Below are 12,553 nucleotides of genomic sequence, written 5' to 3' on the forward strand. Positions count from 1 at the left end.
CCGGTGAATACATATATCATAAGTATAGTACTAAAAAATCAGCCACAAAATTGATTGCAACAAGCCAAAATTAAGTCTGTAGATTAAGCATCAAAACATGAATTTAAGAAATGGTTGTACACTAGTCAGAATTGTCAGTTCTATTAAGATAAAACAAAATTAAGATAAATTCTTAATATTTTAAACAAAAGAGGTAAATTCACAAATTAAGCCAAGTGCACAGATTATCTCCAATTAATAACATAGAGCAATCAACCAGAATAATGTCCACTAACCTCAATACAACACAATCTCGATTATTTATCAATTTACCACAATATTGATCATAATTTAGGATTTGAGTGTGCAAACCTCAGCCATGGCATTGAATCGATATAAAATTACCTTTATCCATACCTTAAGATATGAATAACCGAGCTAGTGATATATATTGAGCTTCGCTGAGTTAACTCACCCCGAGTTGTTGGGTGGACTCAGTGAGTTGAGTCGACAATCATCGAGTTTGATGATACCATAGCCTTGTGGACCTTCGTCTTCATGTGGATACCCTGGAACCGCATTGTCCCATCTTAGAATCTCCATCGAAAATGGTGCATCGTCATTGTAGAACTGGAATCGCCGAACTGGGAGCAAAATCGTCGAATAGAGCTTCGAACAAACAAGATTAAGATTATAGCATTCTATTTATCTACAGATTAATGCAAAATCGAGGAGATATCATCAATTTTATGAGAAATTGAAGAATTATAAGAAATAATTTAGGGTTTGCGCATGTAAACAATTCGGGAATGGAGATATATTAATATGTATATGAATTGAAATCTGGAGAGTTGTAGAACATAAATTCATGATCGAATTGACTGAAAGAAGGAGGGTTTGGCCGAAATTTGCAATTGAAGTACTAGGGTTTTAGTCGGGTTTAAATAATCGAATAAGGACACATAAACAATTAATCAAGAGAGTTAAATTTTTGTATAGAGCAGTTAATTACTCTCGTTTGAATTTTTTTATATAAGTATATTTACTTATTGAAAAATATTTTTAAATTCTATTATATTTTTTTAGAAAATACATCTGAAAAAATTGGTGAAAACTGTAAAATCATGTTTTGAACCCTACACGGATTTTAAATTGAAAAAAAACATGAATTAAAAACTGTAAAAAACAAAAGGTCTAGGTTAAATTATAATAAACCCTAATGTTATACCCAAATTTGGACATGTGTTCTAAACAAACTCACCTTAAACTGGGACGAGCCAACCAAGTTAGAGAAACTGAAGATGGAAAAAACTCAACAATATACATGAACTCACAACAAGGATGATAAGAGCTCATGTCTACTTTGCTAAAATGAATCTCGGTTCAGTTCTCTAAGGGATTTAGGATCCTCTCTCTAGTAGAGATTCAGACTCATTTCTCTCTAGGATTTGTGATATCCTCTTTAACAGAGATTCGGTTCTCCTCTCTATAAGAGACCGAGACTTACTTCTCTAAGGGATTTGTGCTCTCCAGGCTCTCCACTCTAGAAGATATTAGGGTCCACCTCTTCAGACTCGCATATCTAGAAGAGATTCAGACCCTTTTCTCAAAGGTATTTAGGCTCATCTCCATAAAGAATTTCAGGCTATCATCTCTAGTAGAGATTCGAGCTCTCCTCTCTCTTGTGGATTCAGGCTCTCATCTCCCTTAAGAATTCATGATCACATCTTTAGGAGATTTCAGTCTCACCTCTCTAGTAGAGGTTCAGGCTCACATATCTATAGAGCTCAACCTTACTTCACTAGCAAGATATTGACCCCACTTCGCTAGTAAGAGTTTCAGTCCCACTTCGCTAGTAGGAGATAAGCCTCACTTCGCTAGTATGAGCTATGACTCTAATCATATGCATGATTTAAAAGGTAGAGAAAACCACCACAATTGGACAGTTATGAAGAGTTAAAGTGAGATAAGATGCTAGTCAGCTCTAATCATGGAAACAAATACATAAAGAAAATACGGAAAAGAGAACAAAACAGCCCTAACAGGTAGGTTTGTGCGAGCCGAGGCTCTAGGTTGGCTCACATCGCTTATGTGTGACCATGATATGGAAAATGACTCATAAATGACTAGGTTATTGTAAATCTTGGGGTTAACACAAGTTATTCTTGTAATCATTAAAAGAAATGCGGAGATGTCGTTGGATTGTTGGAAAATGTTGGACTACATTGGGATGAGATGTCCCAACCCTAATTATGTAACTTGTTCCCCGTAAAATACGTGAGGCTTGATCTTTATAGATATAGTAAGTATGCACCTTATATGATGATGTAAATTGATACTCGTTGAGAAATCATCATATATGCCCTTTCACTACCATAAAACAACCTTCCTCTGCCACTCAAAACCATCTTAAATATTTATTCCGATCACGAACCTCCAAAATATTATTAAACGAAATTTTCTCTATAATACATAATAATATTAAAATACAAAAGAAATTAAATATTACTCCCTCCGTCCCGTTGAGATGTATACATTTGCTTTTGGCACGGAGATTAAGAAAAAGTGGAATGTTGCGAGAAAAAGGAAGAAAAGTGGGTAAAATGGTGGGACTAATCAATATTAAATATATAAAGTTAGTGTAGTGAAAAAAAGTAGTGGTTGCAAATGGGTGTAGTTAATTTTTATATTATAAAATTTTTACTATTTTTGGTAAATTTTGAAATGTATAGAATTGAATGGGACATCCCAAAAAGGAAAGTGTATAGAAATGAATGGTATAAAGGAAGTAGTTATACGAAATTTAAATTTTAATAAATCAATGATAATTTATAAATTTTTAAAAAAGCAGTTGTTTGCTGAGTTTATTAAAATTCATATAAAATCTTATAAATTGTTGTAGTATCGTAGATCCTTCAAAATTTTAAAGAATTTATTAGATGTTCATAAAATAATGAAAAAGTATCAAGATTCTTATCGAAATTGAAAAAAATTCAAAAATAATAAAACTAGTGTTAAATATACCTAAAGCTTTACCAAAAATTTTCTCGAATGACGTGTTCTGCCACATGGCGAGTTTTGATTGGTAGATACATATATACATGCGGGGTTGTCACATGATTATTAGAAAGGTTATCAAATATACATGTGATTAATCAAAATTTGAGAACAGTTTTAGAATGATTTTTGGAATATCTAATATTTATCAAATACCAATGTAAGTTAAAATATCATAAAATCTTGAAGAATTTACAAAATCTTAATTGCATATCTAAAAATCTTAAAGATACTTTAAATATTTATTGGATATCAATACATTTAATCTAAACAAAATCTTCATATTCAAATAAATTATCAAAAATCTCTAAATTAAATATATCTTTATCTTTATATTAAACAATTTTGTTTGGATATTATAAATATCGGGCTTCAATTTGAAGGGACACACCATCGTTTTGATAAGATGGATATCAGTTCCACCTTGAGATGCGCATTCCGGATGTGCGTAAATAACATATAACAACAATGTATATTGTGTTTTTCTTTTCTAAACTTTCACCGGATATGGTGTTCTCTCATGCGTATTATTATGTATATTATTGAATACGCATCATGTAACAGCGCAGGTATGTAAAAGTTAATTCATGTATATACAATGTGTATGAACTAGATTCAGGAAAAAAAGAGAAAGAATGAATTCAATTTCACATCATGAAGAAGCTCAAGGTATGTTACGGAGAAGATTACATTGTCTCCCATTATTTGTATCATCAAACAATGAACATCGATTAACATGAAATGAGAAATTCGTTATTGTAAACAATGAAATTAATACGTATTTCTTAATTGCGTATATGATAAATAACTTTGACCACCGAAAATTGGAAAATCTGATTTTCATTCATAAAAACGAGATATCATTATCATTCCAACAATTTCGAGATTTATTTCGAGATTTTACATATTTCGAGATTTTACATGGTTAAACATCGGAATTCCATAACCATACCTTAAGCGCGTGACTCATTTTACACACACGAGGTACTTATATATGACCTAAAACCCCCTCTTTTCGAATTTTTGCCCGGATCATTCTACAATACACAAACACAATAACAAAACCCCTATCAATTTCAATTCTTATAGCATAAAGATTTGATTTTTACATATTTTTTCTTCTAATTCTCTTCTTTTCTGTCAAGATTAGATTTGAATTACTCGAGATTTGAATCTCGCGCTTGTGGATCATCGAAATGGCAGAATCGGGTCAACAGGGTCCGGATCGGGTCGTGCCCGGGTCGAATTCCACCGCGCCTGCTGTTGGTATGGGTATGTACATACATGTTTTGTATAGATTGATTGTGTAATTGAAGTTTTATTGTGTTTTATTGTTGTTGATTTAAGTCAATTTTGGAATTTCTAGGGTTTTGAGAAATTTGGGTATTGTTATACGTGGAAATGTGTGTTGTGTGTTTTGTGGTGATTGCGAGTAATTGTAGTTAGATTGATTTTTGGTGTAAAGAATGATACTGAGTTATCGTAGATGCTATCACTCGGTTTTGTAATTTATATGCCATTTTTGTTTTCGGCTGGGCTTGAGTTTTGGTGGTATGAGTAAAAGTGTGTGTTTATTTATATGTTGGTACGTTTTTTTTGTGAATTTAGAGTGTATGCGATATGTATTTTTTTCGTGAATTTAGAGTTTTAAGTGTATGTGTGGGGGAGTAAGGATTCGTACCTGAAGAATTTTGTTTTTGTGTATCCAAGTACCCCTTTTCGTAAGTTAGCTGCATTTTTTGTGTTCTATGACGAGTATAGAGCTGTTGATAAGTCCTTTATGTGGTAGAAATAGTGTTTAAGTTTTAATGGTTTATATATTTGATGCCAGCGATTATTGTAAGTATAGTTGTCGAGTAAATAAGTGTGTTATCTTAAACTAGTTGGGGTAAGCTAATAATGAGTCATATATATGTGTGTGAAAAGAAAGTGGATAAAATTGAGTAGAATTGCTTTTAGTTCTAATTCTATTCAGAAATCCGACTTTCTTGAGTGGTAGTTCGTATTGTTTCTCTGTTATTTTTTGCTTTATTGAATACTTTGTGACTATTTTGTCAGTTTTTAGCGAACTGACCAATTTGTCAACTGATGCAGCTGAGAGGCACTTTAGTCCTGATAACCCTATTCAACAGGTAATTAGGATGCAACCAGAATCTTCTGTTCACTTGTATAGTTTTACCTGCAATGTTTATATTTAATATATGTTGCATTCCTTATTAATACTTTGAAGATTTTAATTTCAGATATTGCAACCTAAACAGGAGAAGGTTGTGTCAGCGAGTTCTTTGGATACAAGTACAACCATTGTTGGGCCGCCAAGCATTATGACAGGCACACCAGAAATCTTGGCTTCAAGTGGAGCACTTGCTACTTCCTACCAACCCAATACATATGCTCCGCTGGATCAAAGTTTCTACTATGGAGGTTATATTTCTAATCAGCCAACATTACGCTATAAATAAAATGAGTATATAATTCTAAACTGCTTCTAGTGCTTGATAAGGTGATATATTTTCTTTGCCCTAGAAATACTGTTTGGTAATATTCAGTAAAATTTCTATGGAAAAGAAAGATTTAAAGAGGATATGTATTTAACAACAAAAATATTGTGTTGTAAACTTTGTCTGACTGCAAAGCTAACTAGGAAAGGTGTCAAGATTGGAAGTACTAGGGATCCGGTATGCTGCTTTGTATATAATGATTAAACTATGGTGAAATTGAGCAACTCTTGTCTATTTGCTGGCATGATAGACTGATAGAGAAAGCTTTGATCATAATATCATATATTGGCTAAATGGGTGTATCTCTATTGATGAGTTCTATTACTTTCTTCAGTCATTTCTAGTTTTTATATTTTAATATGACCTGTTTTGACATCTAAAGTAGTTTGCGGGTTGTGTGAGTGAGTAATGCTGTCTATGACGATTTAAACAGACTACTAAGTATATGATGATGTAAGTGAAGGAAAATTGATGAAGATTGTTTTGTGGAGGGATTAGGGAGAAAGTTGACTTTTGACCGCTATGAATTACTTTTTCCAACAGAGAAATATTTTGTAGTATCATTTCTACTAATTTCTAATTGGCATGCTGACTTGAAACTGAATCCTTCAACTATTTGTAGCTAAAATGGCATTTGCTTTACCTTACTCTGCTTGCTAGTTGAGTTCGTAATTCCCCACATGTCATCTTTATTTTGCTTTTGGTTGATGTATTGCTTCTCTTATTATATTTCTTCTTGATCTTATTAGTTATCTATTTCTTCTTTGTTTTGCATCAGGTTATGAGAATAATACTGGTAATTGGGGTGACTATTCAAACTATGTTAGTGCCAACAACTTGCAGATTATACCTCCAGTGAGTAGTTGTTTTAAACTTATTTTAAAGTTTATTGCCTCTGAATTAACTCACTAGATGTTTTCATGTTTTAACATAGGCTATGTTCAACGAGAATTCATCACTCTTTTATCCCTCCGGCTATAGCTTTGATGCACAAATGGCTTATGGCCAGTTTCCTCCCCTGCCTAGTCCAATGTCCCCGTTTTTGGTAGATGGTCAGCTGTATTCTCCACATCAAATACCCATGTCATCGAATTTTTATCCTCAGTCGATCTCTCCAGGCCTACCACATGTTACGTCTTCTCATTCAATGTCACAAACTGAGATGGTGAACCCAGTAAGTACAGGTCAAGAGAGTGTTAATGATAATATGCTTTTTGGACCAGGATCTGGTTATTACTTGCATTTTGGATCATTCCCTGCTAGTAATGGACCTGCGAACAGTAGCCTTGGCTTGTACAAATATCCAGGAGAGTTTGGATCTGGTGAAAATCCATCAATTCGATCAAATTCCAACGACACGGGCAACATTTTGTCTCCATTGACACCAGGAGCAGTTTACACACAGCCAGTTGGCATTCTTGGATCATATGACCAGAACTTGGCACAGGTTCGTCCTCTACATAGGAGATTCCCCGTAACAGTAAATTAGACCATGCGAGTATTGCTATTGATATATGTTATTTAAATGCTCTAAATATTCATATTATATGTGATATATTTTAGTAACCAAATTTACTGTTCTGATGTTTTATAGGATTAATATGATTGGTATCATCACCCTATATACTTCTGTTACTGCATAGGAGATTCCCACAGTAAATTAAAGCATGCGAGTATTGCTGTGAATATATGTTATTTAAATGCTCTAGATATATTCATATATGTGATATATTTTAATAACCAACTTTACTCTGTTGATGTTTTATAGAACTATTATGATTGGTACCATTACCCTATTTACTTCTGTTAATGCATTGATGATAATCCTAGAAGCACCCCACTTTTAGGATACTCCTAAATGTAAACCTATAAGACTATACTTCGAGTTTAACGTTCTATAACTTCTGTCATAACATTATGTGTTGTGGTTGAGGGAACTTTTTGGTTCATATACTCTTATACATGCATTGCAATTACTCCCGCCCCCGGGGCAATGGTTTGTAACTGCCACCTAATTACAATGCTGGATTTGCGTACATGGTCTTTCGATATGTTGCTTGTAGGTTGTAAGTTGTATTTATATTGGTAACTTCAAACTTAATGTAACTCTTGCCTTTTCTCGTTTCTTTTCTCTTTGTTTATCAACTTGAGTTTGTTTTTTACACAATGAACCTCCGATTTACCATCACAGTTCGACATATTTGTCTTATCTTCCCTGATCTTGACTCTGCACTCCTAGACTGCAGATTATCTTGTTATAAGGACTCTCAATTTATCATAACTAGTACCCTCGCGCATTGACATGATACATTTTTTTGGGTGCACATCATGTTAAATCTGTTTGATATTCAGTACTTTAATGGGAACAAAAATACTCCTATCTTTCTTTCCTTTCTGTCTTTGTTTAAGAGACCAAAAAATGTATTAATAATTGAAGTTATAATAACCAATAGAGGTTTCACCATAGTTTCTGTTTGGTGAATACAAGATATGCTGTTTTTTGTATTGAAATTTTTACATAACATGTGTTTGAGTATTGTAGTTTATCGAACTTCCATAACTAGTTTATATTTGCAGGCTTCTCAGCAGCAAATACCATTCACAAGGCGCTATCCTAATAGTAACTCTTCTAGAATATTTAACTATGACAATTGGGATGCTGGTCGCTTCAACCGATTTACTTCTGATAAAGGTGGGAGAAGGGAGAGGGATTCAACTAGTGTTTCTGCTGATTCACATGGCATTTCCAATGATCGCAATCGAGGACCAAGAGCATTAAAGCCGAAGATTAAAACTAGTACTGAAGAAATGGCTGCACCTGGTATTGCTAAAACAGGTGCATCTACTTCTGGAGTCAACCTTGATCTATACAACCGACCAGATTTTGTCACGGACTATGAGGGAGCCAAGTTCTTTGTCATAAAGTCTTTTAGTGAAGACAATGTTCACAAAAGTATTAAATACCGGGTTTGGGCCAGCACACCTCTTGGAAACAGGAAACTTGATGCGGCCTATCAAGAAGCTAAGGATGCTAATAGCGTTTATCCTGTTTTCCTCTTCTTTTCGGTATGATACTTTAACTCTCTCAATCAAATGTAATTTAGGTATTATTTAATCAAATAAAATTTGGATTTAATTTAATTTATATGTAATCAAGTATATAAATTACAAAATTAGTCAAAAAGTATATAAATTACAAAATTTGGGTATGTGGAATATATGGTGGTTGATTGTTTCTGCTCGTCAGGAATCTGATTAGAAGCAACACCATCTAATGTTCCTATGGATTGCCTAGTTGTATTTGACTCGTTATCGCACACATATTCATCCGCCGACCTGCACTTGAATGGATTGTTATATAAACAAAAACTCCCCATCAAAGTTTTTAGTTTGAAGCTTTATATGTTGGGTAAGCGTAATGTGATGACTTTGCGCTAGTATATGCTACAATAAATTTGTACTTGATGATTGGACTTACATATGTAGGATACTCATTTTGATTTTTAATTAGATTTAAAATGAATAATATTTAACTAAGACTTTATTAGAATATGCCATGGCGGTACATTATCTTCTTCGATAAAAGAAGGCTATATCAGAAAGTACTAATCTAGAAAAGTTAGAAACTTTTGAGTATAAATCTTGTTATGGGTTAGGACCCAAACACTCAACCCACCTTAGCCTATCTTTCTATGTATATATTTCACCAATCATACTTCTACATTCTTTTCCTACAGCAACAGGCTTCCTTAATCTGTAATTCTGTTTTAGCCAAGTCTCTCGAATCTGTCCTGGATCCGAATATTTATATTATTTTGGAACAAAAGAATACCGGAAGTGGTAAATGTCAATTAGTGTTGAGCTCTTATGCTGTGGAGAGCTTACTGGTTGTACCATTTAAAGAAAATTGACCAAATCTGTTGTATAATTGTTAGGCTACTACCAATTCTGTCATTTGGGTGTACATGGAACAACTGCTTACATGCGTTTTAATACTTGAAAAAATTGTCTTAATTTGGGCAAGATTCATTATTTCTTGTTTGATTGTATAATTTGCATTGGATCTATGTATGGAAGATGAACCTGGCTTAAGTATTGAAACAGAGCGCACTTGTTTCGATTGCTGATTCATAAATGTTTACTTCATTTCTCGTTTATAAAAGAAATTTGTAACTTTAAAGTTTAAAAGATGGAAATCACGGAAAACATGGCACTCTACAAGACAGAAGATGAATCAAAGCATGACTTCTCATTAAATACTAAGGAAGATGCAATAAATGAAACCTAGATATAGCACCATTTTCTGTATCTGTATTTGTTTGCTTATATTTACGTTCTTGGTTCTATTTGTTCTAGGACACATTTTCAAACTTTGCTCATTTGTTTTCCAGGTTAATGCTAGCGGACAGTTTTGTGGTGTGGCTGAGATGACTGGTCCTGTTGATTTTGAGAATGATGCAGATTACTGGCAGCAGGATAGATGGAGCGGTCAATTTCCTGTTAAGTGGCATATAGTAAAAGATGTACCAAATGGTCGATTTCGTCATATTCTACTGGAAAACAATGAAAATAAGCCTGTCACTCACAGCCGAGACTCTCAGGAGGTACCTAGCAATAACATTTTTGTTTCCAGTTATCCTTTCTATTTATAAGTATATTTTTTTTTCATGGTCGTTATTACCTGGGAGAAAATTAGAAAATTAACAGGATGTGTCAAATTATTTGGATAGATTATTTTGTTTTTAATTGCTCATGAGAAATACTTTGCGGTCCAATTGCTAATTTAGGCCCTTACTTGCCAGACTCTTTTCTCGTAAAAAAACTTGTGGAAAAAGTGAAGTGAAATATTGGTTCTATTCGCCAAATTAAAAATACCTAATTAGGGGCATCTTGGGTTTTGGCCCACCACCCACACCCACAATATGTTAACTTCAACAATCAGTCTTACTAAAGTCAAACTTGTACAGTCAATTTGGTTACATAGAGAATAAGGTTGACCTTGAGATATTCCCTAACTACCAGATCGTTATAAATATTAGTTTTATTTTTTACTGAGATTTGAAGAGAAGTATGTAAACAAATGAATCTTATTAAATATTTACTTGCCATTTTTCATTTTATTTTTAAATTAGGAAAGTAGATAAGTAAGTGCTTAATACAATACACACAAATTAATCATACCTCAGGAAACTTTTTCTAAGGTCTACCTTAGGAGATCCTTATTCTCTATTACATATGTATTGAAGTACTGTAAATAGCATGTTTGCATAGTTTGGAAATTTTTAAAAATAAGTTTTAGGTTATATCTCCTGCTTTATTTTGCCTTCATGCTACAATTGAGATGATTCTGTAACTTTGTTAGCGCACACAACATGACATTTGTTTGCAATAATATTAGGTGAAACTGGAACAAGGTCTTGCGATGTTAAAAATATTCAAAGATCATGATGCTGATACATCGATGTTGGATGATTTTGTTTATTATGATGAGAGGGAGCGATCATCGCAGGAAAAGAGGGCTAAACAGTCCAGTCCAAGCAAAATTCCTGATGCTTCAATAAATCAATTATCCGAGAACCTTGCTGGTACCCTTCATCTGAAAGTCAGTGAAGACAAAAGAAAGTAATCTGTGGAGTGCTGTGGCAAAGCCCCAACTGATAGAGAAGGAGATTGATTCATTTAGTCAAAGCCGGGTTTGGCCATTTAGGAATAGAAATACTGAGCAGTTGAGCATTGCTACTTTAGCAAAGAAAGCAATGACAGGGAGTACTCTGCTCTTGTATTTTCTGGTCAATTAAGTTCATCTGTACACTAAGTTTCTCTTTTTTTCACCATCGCCCTAGTTTATTTTCCTTTATGTTTTTCTAAATTATCAATTGGAGCATTTGCTGGATATTTGGATTTTTTTGGCAAAAGATGGGGGAGAAAAGTAGGTATACATTTAGAGACCATCAAGTTGGCTTGGTTCTATACAAGCATATGCTATTGGGTGTATTTAGAGACCATCAAGTTGGCTTGGTTCTATACAAGCATATGCTATTGGGTGTTTTGTAAGTTTATTTTTATTATATAAGAACTCTAGCGCAGGCCGTTAAAATTGTGCTGCTGCACAGAGGGAACACAAAGACTCACATCTTTGATTAAGAGATGTCTGTGTTCTATTGTTTTGTTTTTGAACTGCTGCACAAAAGGAACATAAACCTTGATTAAGAGATGCCTCAGTGTTCTATTATTTTGGTTTTTTTAGTTGTGTATACTTTTACCGAGCCCCGTGTTTGAATGCATTAGGCAGGTTACTTGCAGTCTTGAGTAGAATGTGTAACTAACAAGTTAGCTTTATGTTTAGACTCTATTGTAGACGGAGATTTACGATCTCCGTCTTATATAGATTTTGTTAGTAGGCTACATATCAATATCTATTATAATTTCTTGTAAGGCTTGCTCATAATTACTTTTTACCACTTTGTGGTTGCTGTGTATCTATATTAAAAATGTCAAGAGACCCAAGGAAGATCCTAAATTTTTTCGCGAATGCCCAAGTGAAAGCATTACTTTGGTTCATGCACTAATGCCTACACATTGCATTGGTTCATGAAGTGATTTGGGATCTTTTCAGCTTCTCTAGCATTGATCGTATGCATATCTAAGTTGTCTTAATTATTATTAAGATATATTTAAATTTGTAATCATGAAATTTGATCAAGTTCATAATAAAATAATACAGAAATAATTAAATTTGCTCAATTTCAAATATTTAAGGACCACTTTCAACCTGCCTGATCTTTTGAATAACTAGGTTTATACTTAAAATAAAGTATTTGTTTTAACAAATCTCGGGGGTGAGGTGAGCGAAAATCAAACTCAGGTCCTGGAACGTACAAGAGATACTCATCACGCTCTAAACCTACCTGGTTAAAACCTCTAAATTGTTGTATGAAGACCCTGAATAAATTTAAAGGCTAACAGACACTGCCGCACAGGATAACTCAGAAACAAAATAATACTTTCGAATCAAA

The 12,553-nt window shown here is 33.6% G+C and overlaps 1 protein-coding gene across 2 annotated transcripts; it reads left to right on the plus strand.

Annotated features, from left to right (window-relative positions):
* Positions 1-3,907: 3,907 nt before the first annotated feature.
* On the plus strand, positions 3,908-11,769 carry LOC141721437 (YTH domain-containing protein ECT4-like). 2 transcript variants are annotated; one of them, XM_074524364.1, is made up of 9 exons: positions 3,908-4,020; positions 4,187-4,308; positions 5,131-5,168; positions 5,280-5,460; positions 6,316-6,392; positions 6,472-6,984; positions 8,115-8,603; positions 9,929-10,141; positions 10,936-11,769. In XM_074524364.1, the coding sequence occupies exons 2-9, from the start codon at positions 4,233-4,235 to the stop codon at positions 11,161-11,163; spliced, it is 1,815 nt and encodes a 604-aa protein (XP_074380465.1). In that variant the 5' UTR covers positions 3,908-4,020; positions 4,187-4,232; the 3' UTR covers positions 11,164-11,769. The 2 variants fall into 2 exon arrangements, with proteins under 2 accessions (XP_074380465.1, XP_074380464.1); XM_074524363.1 differs by lacking the exon at positions 3,908-4,020 and having other exon boundaries at positions 4,043-4,308.
* Positions 11,770-12,553: the final 784 nt, after the last annotated feature.

The sequence above is a fragment of the Apium graveolens genome, chromosome 4, assembly GCF_009905375.1.
Source record: "Apium graveolens cultivar Ventura chromosome 4, ASM990537v1, whole genome shotgun sequence".
NCBI classification, from domain to species: domain Eukaryota; kingdom Viridiplantae; phylum Streptophyta; class Magnoliopsida; order Apiales; family Apiaceae; genus Apium; species Apium graveolens.

Excerpts from the sequence above, each read along its gene's own strand:
- LOC141721437 (XM_074524364.1), top strand. The coding sequence starts at position 4,233 with ATGGCAGAATCGGGTCAACAGGGTCCGGATCGGGTCGTGCCCGGGTCG. Across the intron at positions 4,309-5,130 it reads CGCGCCTGCTGTTGGTATGG|CTGAGAGGCACTTTAGTCCT; the intron begins GTATGTACATAC and ends CAACTGATGCAG. Across the intron at positions 6,985-8,114 it reads ATGACCAGAACTTGGCACAG|GCTTCTCAGCAGCAAATACC; the intron begins GTTCGTCCTCTA and ends TTATATTTGCAG.